This window comes from Clarias gariepinus, chromosome 12 (genome assembly GCF_024256425.1).
Source record: "Clarias gariepinus isolate MV-2021 ecotype Netherlands chromosome 12, CGAR_prim_01v2, whole genome shotgun sequence".
Classification (NCBI taxonomy): Eukaryota; Metazoa; Chordata; class Actinopteri; order Siluriformes; family Clariidae; genus Clarias; species Clarias gariepinus.
In genome coordinates, this window is record NC_071111.1 from 10,647,464 (window position 1) to 10,661,181 (window position 13,718).

General features: G+C 40.6%; 1 protein-coding gene across 2 annotated transcripts in view; it reads left to right on the forward strand.

The window, feature by feature from the left end:
* The window catches only part of kcnd2 (potassium voltage-gated channel, Shal-related subfamily, member 2), a 184,368-nt gene extending 170,851 nt beyond the window's left edge, over positions 1-13,517 (forward strand). The window contains exons 3-7 of one of the 2 annotated variants that reach the window (XM_053509065.1): positions 592-754; positions 2,199-2,297; positions 5,558-5,653; positions 9,331-9,569; positions 12,600-13,517. In XM_053509065.1, coding sequence (XP_053365040.1) covers positions 592-754; positions 2,199-2,297; positions 5,558-5,653; positions 9,331-9,569; positions 12,600-12,777 — 775 coding nt within the window. In that variant the 3' untranslated portion in view covers positions 12,778-13,517. The remainder of the gene's footprint in view (positions 1-591; positions 755-2,198; positions 2,298-5,557; positions 5,654-9,330; positions 9,570-12,599) is intronic. The other variant, XM_053509067.1, reaches the window with a different exon arrangement.
* Positions 13,518-13,718: the final 201 nt, after the last annotated feature.

Sequence of the window (13,718 nt, forward strand, 5' to 3'; positions counted from 1 at the left end):
TAATCCACAGCCAACAATTGCAAATATAATTAATTAAAGAATGTTCAAACATTCAAGTTTTTATTTATTTATAGTTTACGGTTAAATTTGTATGATTTCCTACAGCATTCTATCCTTTGCTTAACACCTTTTTTTTTTTGCATTAACTTTGCTTAACCTTGCAACTTGATTGTTTTATGTGAAATGATTTGCGCTTTGCAAAATATTTTTGTGTGTTGTGAAATATGGTTATATTTTGTGAAATGTTTTTATTGTGAAATATTATATTTAGTTAAATTTCATAGTGTATAGGGAAATGTTGTTGTGTATGTTGCACTAGTCAATCGTGTGAACTCGCACATGCGGAAGGGGCGGATAGCTCTTTCCGCCTTCTTCCGTAAAACATGTGAGGAAGCATATGATGCTTGATTCAGGGAACATCCGGATTCCACTTTTCTGTCTTTTCTTGCTGTTTTGGCTTCACTCATATCCGAATTTGCGTTGCCAAAGCTTGGGTTAAAAAAAAAAGAAAGCACAGACTGGCAAATTGATGCAGATGTAATAGTGCAGGCGAGGTGTGTGACAAATGTGGTGTGTCTTCCTCTGCCGCAGGTACGGAGACATGGTCCCGAAGACGATAATGGGCAAGATCTTCGGCTCCATCTGCTCCCTGAGTGGCGTGTTAGTGATCGCTCTGCCCGTGCCTGTCATCGTGTCTAACTTCAGCCGCATCTATCATCAGAGTCAGCGTGCGGAGAAACGGCGTGCGCAAAAGGTACACACGCTCACACACATACCTCGACCCGCGGTCATCATCAGTGAGATCTTGAAGGAGCTGCGCTCTGCTGTTCACAGAGACTGAACTTCGGCACTGTACATCTATAAATACACACACAAGGAGGTACAAGATACAAATATGCAAAGTCTTATCACAGATGGAGGAAGTTTATTTTTTAAGTATTCTGTTCATTTATTGGTTCTTTTAACGTTTTTGTTCCTAAAATTTTCATTCAGGATCAAGTTCAGCATCCAATCAAAGCATTGTGTTAGAATATTTAAAACTGTTTACAGAATATAAATAACAGTTTATCCTAGTTTTGTCAAAGTTATCATTTATACTTACGTTTTTAAGCTTTAGGATTTGAACCGCATCAGTTCAAGTGAGCATGAGATATTATAAACCTTTTAGATGTCAGATAAACTTTGTCATTTTGTGTAGGGTCTTTAAAACCCTATGCATACAATTTATTAGTGAAGTTTTATAATATAAAATTATATTTCCGATAAATATAAATAAATAGATATAAATATAATTAATACGTTCATGCACGTTATGTCTTGAGCCCCCTGCATGTCCCTTTAAAATGTTTCTGTAGGTGTATGTCAGTTATCATAAAGCGCTTATGCACGTGAGATGTAGCCGCTAAGAACACCATACTGAGTGGAGTTTTACTTAAAAATCAAATACATTCATGGATAATATCCTGTGGATCATGAAAGCCTGGGGTATTTATGTAGGTTTATAACAGTTGGCATAAAGTGCTTAAGCAGGTGTATTTGAATTGCCAAGTACTCTGGACAGATTTTGACCTACACGATTGCGTCCCGTACTTGTGTTTCAAGTCTCTCCAACACACACCCTCGAACAACATTCATATTATTTTCTTTTTTTATAGAGTGTAACACTCAATACAGACAAAGACACAGAGATTGAGAGAGAGAGAGAGAGAGAGAGAGAGAGAGAAGGAGGTCATGATGAGTCCGAGAGTAGACAGCTCTACAGGAGAATAGAGACGTCAGGCATGGAGCAGGCTAGTGCAGGAAGCGCCACTCCTCTGGGGGTGATCACTATGCAGAGCTGCAGCAGAATACACAATCATGTTCCCCCTGCATGTCCTGTTGCCCTTCACTTGCCTGTGTGAGTCCAACTAAGCCACAAGAGACACCCAGGCCGATATCTTTATCCCTGCTCTGAGCTAAAACACACACATCTATGCACACACACGTACGCAGAGAGACAAATGAGCTCTAAAACAACAATCTGTTTATACTGTTACGCGCAGAGAGAAAGGGGGGGGGAAATTATAGTCCTTGTGATAAACATTTTGTCAATCACACATGACACATACAATTATTTCGAGCGTCACTCATACTCACATAAAGATACTCGGCCCGAGTGTTAGGCTAAAATGCCCGCTCGTATGTGTTTGTCCGAACAGAAAACCAGGCTCGCTAGAATTCGCGCCACGAAGAGCTGGGGTGCTAACGCTTATTTGCAGTACAAACGCAATGGGCTGCTGGTCGACGCCGAGGAGGAGGTAACCGTGGAAACCGCGGGAGCCATACTGTGCCATGAGGGGCTGGTGCTGGTGCTGGTGCATGCACACCTCCTGACCTCCTTTCACCCCTCCACCATGGGGCCTTCATTTAAACACTATCCATCATGGTGTCTCTCTAACAGCCCTTTCTCATTCATCATCACGCTTTTCATCGTTTCCCTCTCCATCCTTCTCTCTCATCCTCCCATTCTGTCTCCTTTCATTTTCTCTTTGCAACACTCACTACACCACTCGAAGACATCAAGATGACAGCACCATTTCCTGGCAACTGGTCATGGGATCCCAGTCATCCCAAGACTGCACGGCGTCTGCTTCGGTACCAGCGGCACCCCGCACTCCTTTACCATGGTCCCTTTTCTTTCCATACCAATTTTTTCTCCTCCATTCTTCTCCAAGTCATCTCGACTAACCTGCACTTCCGCCTACTTATGCGTGCGCCATGCATCTTTTAACAAGCTTTTTTCGAGTGATCTTCCACGGCTGCCTGAACGGGCCTTTGTTTTCTCTTCTCCCCCATGACATGATCTGAATGCTTCTTGGATTTCCATCCCATGGAGGAATGAGAATGTTTGAGCTGCATGTCGATGAATTGCCAGCATCTAAAAGGGGGAGTGGTGGGGTTTGGGGGTGAGATGGGGCCTGTGTGACTCAGAGGCCATGGGGAGTGTTGACTGGGTGACGGCGCGGATGTTTGCACACACAGTAAACACTCCAGCTGTGGTCTTTGTCCTGCCTTGATGAACCAGTGGGTTTGAAATGGGGACTGTGGCGACGCTCGAGGTTTAAATGCAGCAGACGCTTGAGTTTAAATGGACATGATAAAAAAAATTTTTTTAGAAATAAATAAGTAAACCTTGTCAATGCAGGAAACATTTTCTGCTGCTCAGAAAGAGTTTCAAGGATTGCATGGCTGGTTTTAGTTACTGGGTCGTAGTTCCTTGCCATACTGAACATCGCTTATTGGTGGAATGTTTCTTAGTTTCTCAGGAACACATTGATCTAGAAAAAAAATTGCACTTAGTTATTTACTTTTCTGCTTTTCTTTTTACTAAAAGCTAAACTAAAATGCCACCAAGAACTTTCAGTTCTTGCAGAAAGGCGTTTGCCTTATTGTCTGGGATCAAATTCATCAGATTGCACAGTAGTGCTCTCTGAGGGATGATATAGACTCTGTTTCCTGTCCATGCCTGTGATATTATAGGTATGCATAACTTTATTGTGGGTGTTTTAGTTTTCTTTCCATGTCTTTTTTAGTTTGCTTCCCATGTCTTGGCTTCACATGTTAGCTTTCCCCTTCCCTGGTTGTTGGTTGTTTTATGATAAGCAAAAGCTGGTGGACGGGAGAATGAAGGTGACCAATTCGGGCAGCAAAAATGGATGATTCTGTAAGCATGCCTTTACTCACTGTTGGAGTTCATGGCCATGGTGTTACTTCACCTACTGTATATAAATGTATGTTAAGGAAGTTGCAGAAATAAATTATTTATATTCATATTAATAAATAAACATTTAAAGCAACACAAAGTGCTATTCTGAACTTTTTCCAAAACTGGCCTGACATTATGGGGAAAAAGATTTTTGTATTTTCAATTTTTGGTCTGGAAAAACACTTTTTTTGATTATAATATGCTAATAATATACATCTTTAAGAAAACATCATTTTATACAATAAATTTTATAAGGGCCATGGCCTAAACCAAAGTTCAAGCAAACTGCAATAAAACAAGAAATAGAAAATTCATTTTTGTAACTCAGGAAGGTGTTCCGTATCTAGGGGTCGCTGATACACATGCTACATGACTAAATAAAGCAATAGGCACTAATTAAACATCTTTTTTAACACAAGGCGATTACTTCACAGATGTTTTACCAAATTGTACTAAATATATCAGACAATCAGAGAAAAATAATGCCAAAAGTGACTTTTACTTTTGTGACTTATGGACTATGGCTCATACTGCTGTTTGAATTGAGAACTAATTTCTGAGTGTAAACTTATAATTCTTTAAAATTTGGCAATTATTATATTTTCCAATAATTATATTAGATTATACATTTAATGGTAGCTGATTTTTTTTTTATAGAATTGAGATGAAATTTTAAATGCATTTCTTTCTCATGTGTTAGTAATCAAACAATTGAAGAACTTGTGACTGAAATATAGTACTGTAGCCACCCCTCATTTCTTCCTATTAAGTTTAATTAAGTGATGCAAATTAAACTAAAAGAATGGGAACATGTAACTGCAAAGTGCCTAAAGATATCATTTTAAATTGGTTGTTTATGTAACAACCTCAGCCGCCTCATTTCCCCTCTCGTCTAGTCCAAACACTCAGCATTCAGCATCACCAGTACACTAATCACCCGCCTGATCATCTGTCATCATCTGCACTTGTTTCTCACTGAGTCATGCGCTAAATTGGATGCTTTTTAATTCTTGAACGGTTCACTGTGCAACTTAATTAAAAACATTTCTCTTAAACTGCGTAGGGTACAGGAACTGGACTGAACATAGACAAACACTGAGATCCAAAAAATCCTACAGGAAGCCTGAAGAACTTTTCCTCTAGACTACATAACAAATACATAAAAGTCAGGCTCTTTGTATATGTGCAATTATGACATTTCAGTTTAGGAAAGCCTGTAAATATATTGAAAAAACTGGGAAAAGATTCTGTTTGCTGAGTTGTGCTCCTTCTAGTACTTGCTGCTCGATCACAGGCTTTAAGAAAGAGCCCTGGTGTTTTGTTTGACCAATTAGCAATGTTCAGTATTACACGCTCCAAACCAATCATTCTGACAAACTTTGGAGCAGGATCCAAAACAGGTTCTTGGAACTTTGACCTAGGATCTAAAATGAGCTCTGGTTCTTGTACAAGTTCTTGTAAAGGTTCCTAAGGGAAACAAGCCTGTGGGACTCATAGATTTGCATCCCTGGTTATAATCTTGAGGCTAGACCAATCCAGTCCAGGCTTGGAACACACGTACACGCTGCATTTCTTAACCGTCTGCTGCTGTTAAACCGAGAGCGATCTGTCACAGCGCTGACCTGGAGAGAATGAGACAGGCACAGTGGCACTCAGACTAACGTTGTCACAACGTTTCAAAAAGTTGCTGGAGCGTTGTGAGAGCTCTGGCCTTGCTGTTCCCATGTTCTTGTCTTTTCTCTCTCTTTTCCTCTGCCATTGTGCTTCCTGATTGCCTGATGAGCTTTCAAAATGTTTTGTTTCTCCTATAAGGCGTCGAAGGAGGCTGGAAAGGCGCTGGTTTGCAAGACTAATCCCACGTTTGAGACACAGCATCATCACCTCCTACACTGCCTGGAAAAGACTACAGTAAGAGTTTCTTTCTTTTTTTATTATTTGGGGATGATCTAATGCACGAGTAAGCCAAAACTTAGTATTGATAACCTCAAAAAATTTAGGAAGTGTCTTAAAAGATTTATGTACTATAACTGCTCGGAAGTTAATTCATTTACCATAATACTGTAGCGGCTTAGTGGTTAGCACCTCATGCCTCCTCATAGGAGGATCTGTGTGCATGGAGTTTGCACTTGTACTTTGTGGGATTCTTCCCACAGTCTAAGACATGCAGAAAGGGAATGTCTCATTGGGGTTTCCAAATTGGCTGTGTATGATATGCGGGGGTGTGAGCGTATGATCTTATGCATCCCATCCAGGTTGGAGCCTAAATTATGCCCTGAGGTCACTGCCTTATCACAGGCTCCAGGTAGCACAAATAAGTGCTATAGATATGGAGTACAGTTCTATAACATTTTACGTTTTATTTCTATATTAACAATATTATTGCATAAGTCATAAGACTAACTATAAATGGATCAAAGTATAATGGATTATATCATATAATGTTATATATCGTGTATATCATAAAACACTATTGGATGTGCTGTAATTCATGATAATAGAAACTTTTTTAACTGTAAAATATTACTTTCTGGTACAGTAGTTGTGTCTATTTTTTGAGGGTACTTATGTGGTTAGTCATTTCAGTCTTGTTCTGCTATTATTCCTGTTAGTTTGGTGTCTTCAATCTTTTAAAAGTTATTTAACAAGTACTCTTTATCTTCCATTAAGTTCATGCCAACTCAAGAAGCATCTGTATATGTTCTATATCTTCAGCAATAATTATCCTTATTCTTATTGCAAATGGTTTCCTTTTGACAAGACAGACATATTTCTATAAATACCACCAAAATCCTCACGGTCCATATTAATAAACCACAGTGCAGGATGTGTTTGTTTTAGTCTGACTGCTCTTCGCTCCGCAGCTGTAAATGAACGCCGCTCCCCAGAGACCTTGTTAGCAGGTCCTGCCAAGAAAAAGACACTTGGCGTATTACCTCCACCAGCCAAACTGCCTGTTTATTCGGTGAACGTATAGCCTGTGACCCACTTGTCCCTATCTAGGCCACTGGAATGGAAAATTCCGCAGCAGGACCGATGCAACAGAGTGATTTGGGACGCAGCCAAAGTCGCAGTTCATCAGAGCTCTGGGACTTTCTGTGATCTCCATTTAGGCTGGGTCAGATTACCGACATGCCTGCTTGATGTTTCTTTTACACATGGGATTTATGTTTGTGTCGGGTGCAGATTTGCACTCGGTTCAGTAGCTGAGACTGAGTCATTGGTGTTGTGACTTTACTCAGTCAAGCTGATTTGTAATTTTTTTAGGTATCTGGAGGAGTTTTTTTCTCACACTGCAGCAGCTGTCAGTATACTGATGTTCCGATGACACTATAAATGGCATAGCATTCAGTAAAAGTTGAGTAAGTGAAGAGGGAATCCGTGCAACTCCATGACAACGAATCAAAATAAAACTTGGGCAAAGTATGCGAATCCTCTCACTCACTTATCGTCTATACCGCCTCATCCTGTATAGAGCGTCGCAAGGGGCCTGGAGCCTATTTCAGGAAACTTGGGGCACAAAACAGGGTACACCCTGGACAGGGTGTCAATCAATCGTACGGCACACACATACTGTACACACGGAACGCCATTTAGCCTAACCTGCATGTCTTTGCACTGTGGGAGGAAACCGGAGTCCCCGAAGGAAACCCACCAAGCACGGGGAGAACGTGCAAACTCCATGCACACAGACCCTGAGGTGGGAATCGAACCCAGACCCTTAGCTAACCACTAAGTCCCCATGCTGCCTATGCGAATCCTGTACGTACTTGAGAGATATTACTCATGTAACATTTCTCCAGTTACTGTCTCTACTTCTCATTTTAAACATCTGCTACACTATTAAGGCGAATCATGCAATTACACCTAATAGTCAGCTTCAACGCAATGGCCTGCTGAAATGTAGTGAAGTATAAAGTTTACTGTAGATATTCGTGATAAAAGTAAAAAGTATCTTCTAATAAAACTACTCAAGTAAAGTGCAGATATGTGAAATATGTACTTGAGTAACAAGTTAAATGTACTCAGTCTTCTTCCACCTCTGAGAAGAAACCTAATAACTATGGAATAGCCTTCTGGAGTATAATATATGAGCTTCTAACAGACTCTGTTCATCTTTATATAGAGTGAACCGGTAACATCTAATGTAATTGCTTCATCTTGGTTGGAGTCATGATGGATGGATGAATGGATGGATGGATGAAAAAAAGGGGCTGTTTTTGTTTAAATTTTGAGTTTCAGATCAACTACCTTTAGGTCTTGTTCACACGGTTGTTAAAATCGACCGTTGTTCTGGTGTTCGTAGCGTCCGGTAAGCACGGATCAAGCGCCGAGGGTTTTTTTACACATATGAGTCAATGAGAGTGTTCACACGAGCTTTGGTGACGTGTGATTGTCCGGCTACGCGTTTGTCCGGCTACGCGTTTATACGTCGTCGAAAAAACTTTGCACGCAGCTTTGCCTTGCCGTTTAAATCCCAACGAACGCAAGGAAAACGTTTCTAGTGCGTTTTCTTCGTGTTTATTTTACGCTTCGGAGGACCGGATATATCCCATGATCCTACATGCTATACATGGGAAAATGCGGAAAAAAGCTAAATAAAATGTCGGAGGAAGTTGGTCCAACCCAGCTCGTGCAGAAAGTGGAGCAGAGACTTTACCAGACTACAGTGATTTTTAAAACAAGAAGATTAATGTCTAATATAGCAAAATTGTCCATATTAAAAGGAGGCACCTCAAAAAAAACGACAAGGGCTTTCATATCCAGTTCCCGACACTGCCTCCACAGGTTAACACACAAAATGCAATTTGGGCTGCAGGCTGGCGTTAAACAGAGTTAAAGGAACGCCGTTGTAGAAGTCAATCAAGCGCCGATACAAAATGCAATATAAACGTCTAGGACGTTCAGAGCGCGTTCGTTTATCCCAAAATTTAACGCCCGTGTGAACAAGGCCTAAAAGTACTAGAGATCTTGAGGTTCAATTTTATCAGCAGAAGATTGCTAGATGCAAGATAAAGCTATGGTGTCATATTACACTATTTAAGTACCAGTTTGTAAAATGCACTTGTGTGGGCGCAGGCTAAAATCCTGCTTTGATTCTGAAACTAAGACCGCGCAGCATGGAAGATCATGTGCATCAACAGAGCTCTCCTTATACAACTCAAAGACTGTCGATCCTTGAACATAGGATGCTGTTGTTTTTTTTCTGAGAGATAACGACCCAGGAGGTGAACTGTGTATTGTAAGTAGCATCTGAAAATGAGTCTGTCAGCTGGAATGCACATCTCTGAACAAGCTGAATGAGCTTGGATAATGACATGCGTCCCATGGCGCAAAAAGCACACTCAGAAGCACTCTCTCACACAGTACTGGTCATGACAGAATTCATGGCCACAATGCAAGGATTCCATTTACATGTTTAAGCTTTGAAAGTACACCAAATGTAACACTGAGAGTGTGTATGAATGGGGTTTTAAAAAAATGCTATATTTAATTAAAGCAAAAGCAAATTTCCCCTGTGTATAGGAAGTCTATATAAAAAAATCCAGAGAAAAAAAAAGTTTTACTCTTTTTCTTTCTTCTGACAGAATCACGAGTTTATAGATGAGAACACATACGAGACGAGTTGCATGGAGGTGTCCATGGTGAAGCCGTCCACCTCGCGCTCCTCATCCCTCTCGTCCTCTCCTCATGGCCTGACCTGCTGCTCCCGCCGCAACAAGCGCAAGAGCTTCAACGTGCCCAACTCTAACATGACTGCCAGCCGCCGAGGCAGCGTCCAGGAGCTCAGCACCATCCAGATCAGGGAGAGGCCCATCAGCAACAGGTACGTGTACGCGAACTGAAAGTGCGAGGGTGAGTCGAAAATTATCCGCACTCTGGTTACACGAAAAGTTCTCTTGGCCTTGTCAGCATCTTATTAGCACTTTCCCACTTGTGATGTGCACAAAAGAGAGCAGTGTGCAGTGATTTGTTATTTGTGGTCTGATTGTGTACCTGGTTCAGTTATTTATCAGAGAATTTGTGCGCAGGATGAAGAGAAAGTGTTGGGATATCTGCAAACAAACAAACAAAAAAGAAACTGGACTGTTACCTTTACAGGAAAAAAAAGACTTAATATTAGTGATGGGAGATGGAATCATCACTACAAGCCTTAGAGTAAACGGCAGAGTATGGAGCAAAAACGTCCTCCTTTTTTTGGTTGCCAACCAAAAAAAAGTTAAAAAGTCAACCATCAGCTGGAAAATTGATGCTTAGAGTTTTCTGGGATCCTCAAGGGCCATTATTGGAACATTATCAGTAAAAATATTTAACAATAAACAGTGCTCTCGTTACAGTGAGATGCAGAGGACTGCTAGCCAAGGGTGTTGTGATCTTGCATGTAATCTTGCAGTGTGTTGTGATCTTGCATGCACATCCGCACACTTCTACCCACACTGTCGACATCCTGCAAAAAGGATTTTTTTTGTTAAAGCATCCTCCCCATAGTCCTGATCTTGCTCCATCAGACTTTTACCTGTTCGGTCCCCTGAAAGCAGTCCTACGAAGATGAAGGTTCACTTCTGATGAAGAACTGAAGACAGCCATGCATTCATGGCTCACACCTCAGCCTAAAACTTTTTTTTAATATAGGAATATGAAAGTTTGTTGACAGACAGGCAAAGTGTATTGAAAAGCAAGACGTTTGTGTCAGAAATAGAAGTATTTTTATTAAGTGGGAGATAACTAAAATTAATTCTACAGCCAGAGTACGGAAAACTTTTGACTCACCCTCGTAAACAGTGTAATTTTTGCATTATGCCAAACCTACATGATGAGCTTGTCGGATGTGACCTTAACGCCGCAGAGTTGCTGAGTTCAACATAATTACCTAAACGGAGATGAGTCAGAGAAAAACTCCAGCTGATAAAACACAGGACACGCGGGTCAACCTGGTGCAGTTCATTTCTGAAAAGTTAATTCCCGTCTTATTACTTCAATTACATTCATCAATACGTGCCTTAGTGGCTTTCAAAATTCCATATTGAAAAATTCCATTTCAAAATTTCAGCACTTATTATATGTGTGTGTTTTTTAAGCACTAATAAGCACTCATGATGTTCCTCCAGTTTGAGCAGCTAAACCTGTGTTTTGGCAACTTACTTACTTAATCTGACCTAGCTGTACTTTTTATTAATGATGTCCAGTGTTTGTGTGTATTCAGTATATTTGTGTGTTTGTGTTGTCAGGGTACAACAAATTGGTTCACATCAACCACTCTCACTTCCAGAATAGATGATGACACTTCATTAATAATTTTTCTCTCCTTTTTTTTAGAACTAAAAAAAGTTCAATAAAGCGTAAACCCCACATTGACATGAAAAAGCTAATTTCATGCCTCACTGTAACTTCACTGTAAGCATAGTGATAGCTGTGTGACACAACATGCCAACAAGCTGACAAAATATAGACTGTATTACAAATTTGGAATGCCATTCAGCTCAAATCAGTTTATTATTTTGTAATTAATTACATTACTTAAGCTTTCATTTGTTATATTTGTTATATAGCGAGTGGACGCTGGGTAAGGAGGGGACCGGAGAGAGAGAGAGAGAGTATGTTATATCATTGTTTTTCTTGGGATGTTTTTCCTATTTTATCCCTTATTTAGTCTTAGCCAAAACCCACCCATCATTAAGGCACTGTCCCCCATCAAGGCTACAACTAGCAGTCAGAGGTAGCTGAAGACTGTCACGTGTGTCCCTCCAAGCCATGTGCATCATGCACGCACTGCTATCCACTAGTTCCACTTGCGTCAGCTCACAGGCGCCCATAACTGGCTTAGATGTGTGGGGGCTAGAGTGCCTCGGCCAATCAGCTCTCTCCAGGTCCCCGGCTGCGAGAGATTACAGCATCACCCAGGATTCAAACAATCTCTGGATGATAGGGCGAGCACTTTACTATTGCGCCACTCTCATTGCCACTATTACTGTATATAACTAACGTTATGTTTGATTAGCAACCATTATTGTCCAATATTAACATAGTTATGGATGCAAAGGTTAGCTTATGTTTTATTTCCACCTTTTTTTGCTAGAGTTGAATAAATAACTTTAAGCATCCATGTTTTTTAAAAAAAAAAAGCCAATCTGGATTTATTTCATCGCTGCACTACAATATGAAAGCATGCATTCCTTCAACCATTATGATCTAAGCATAACTTCCATGTTAAACTTACTTACTAACTAACATGTTAGCATAACATACACATTAGCGATACCAGTGGAAGTCCATTAAAGGAAATACTTTGGGACACTTTGGACTGGTTATGGAAATGCCATTGTTGATTATTTTCCCATCACAGCACATGACACTTGTGTTTCATTTCTGACTTAAGTGAAGGGTTTTAGCATTTTATATATAAGCCCCTGGATCAGCTCAAGAACGTCTGGTCAAATATTGTTTGTCCGAAAACAGTGTTCAGCTACAGTGATTGCCACTATGCTATGCTAAACAGTGTGTTATTGTTATTTAGCCTTGTGAAAGGAGTGTGTGGTATTTAGGAGTGGGAGCAGTGTTTCCACGTTGACTCATGCTGCTGGAATCCAACCCCGCTCCAGCTGCGGCACCCACTACCTCGCCTGTGTGGTCCACTCGACAGCTGGGAGGCTTTCTCACTCTCTCTCTCTCTCTCTCTCTTTCTCCTGGTAACCTTTCCTTTAAAATGTCAAAAAAATGCAACAGAAAAACATACAGAAAGAAGGCATCTACTCTTGACTTAATAAATACGTCAGTTTTATTCGGCAGCCCGATCCTCATAGGCTCTTCTATTTTATGATGCAATAACACCAATAACACTGTTGTTCTGTCTCTGCAGCCGTTCCAGTCTAAACGCTAAGTTTGAGGAGACGGTACCGTTAAACTCAGAGCAGCCCTACATCACGGCAGCGGTCATCAGCATGCCAACTCCGCCTGTCACCACGCCAGAGGGCGGAGACTCGACCAGTTCTCCTGACTTCTTGCGGAGCAACATTGTCCGCGTATCGGCTCTATAGACCTACATTAAGAGCCAACACCTTGGTGTTTATTTTTTCCTCTCTCATTCAGCGAGTGGACGCTGGATGAGGAGGGGATTGGAAAGAGAGAGAGAGAGCACCCTCTGGTGGATAGGAGAAACCACTGCAGAGACCAACGCCATGACCAGAACCCTTTATTTCAGCCCTTCTTCTTTGCGCTTGGACACGAGAGCCGGCTGGGCCCATAATGCCAAGCACTGGGGTTATCACTCTTTTACCCACAAAAAGGGGGACCATAGTTAATGATCATCATTTCCCAGCTTGTTACAAATTTTTAAGTATTGTGCGTCTTTACGTTTGTTGTCTTAAACTTGGTAGTGGACAAAACAAAGTGATGTCGAGGATACAACAGAAATTCAGTGCATATTTTTCTCTTCTTTTTTTTTCTTGGGGTGGGAGGGGTGTATTGTAGGTTCCGGGTGTCCTAGGCTATTTGCCGTACTTTTAAAGATATCTACTAAAACAGAGCTCCTTTTGATATTTGACATTACAAGAAAAATCAAGGTTTTTAAGGTTGTACGATGTGCGTGTGATTGTGCGATATTGCGCGTGCGAGCGTTTTTAAAATCTTTTTTGCATGTTCTGCATTCGTGACTCTATGTCCTTTCAAGTTTGGCATGAGCAATAAGGCTTTTTCTTTTTTCCTTTTTTTTTTTTACCCCTTATGTGTGTATATTTGATTTGTTAACACTGAAATGTACTTTTTCAGTCTCTTTTCCCTGACTAAAATTTGTCCTATCTTGAGTTCTGGCCTAAAAAAAAGGTTATGGATCACTGATCATGTATTTAATTTTTTTTTTTTAAAGGATTAGAGAAATAGCAGTGAGACTCATAAAGTATGAGATAGTAAAATGTTTCTTCAAAGTCACATTATATTTCCTTATCCCTCTCTAAGAACTGTTTATTTTATTCTTACCATC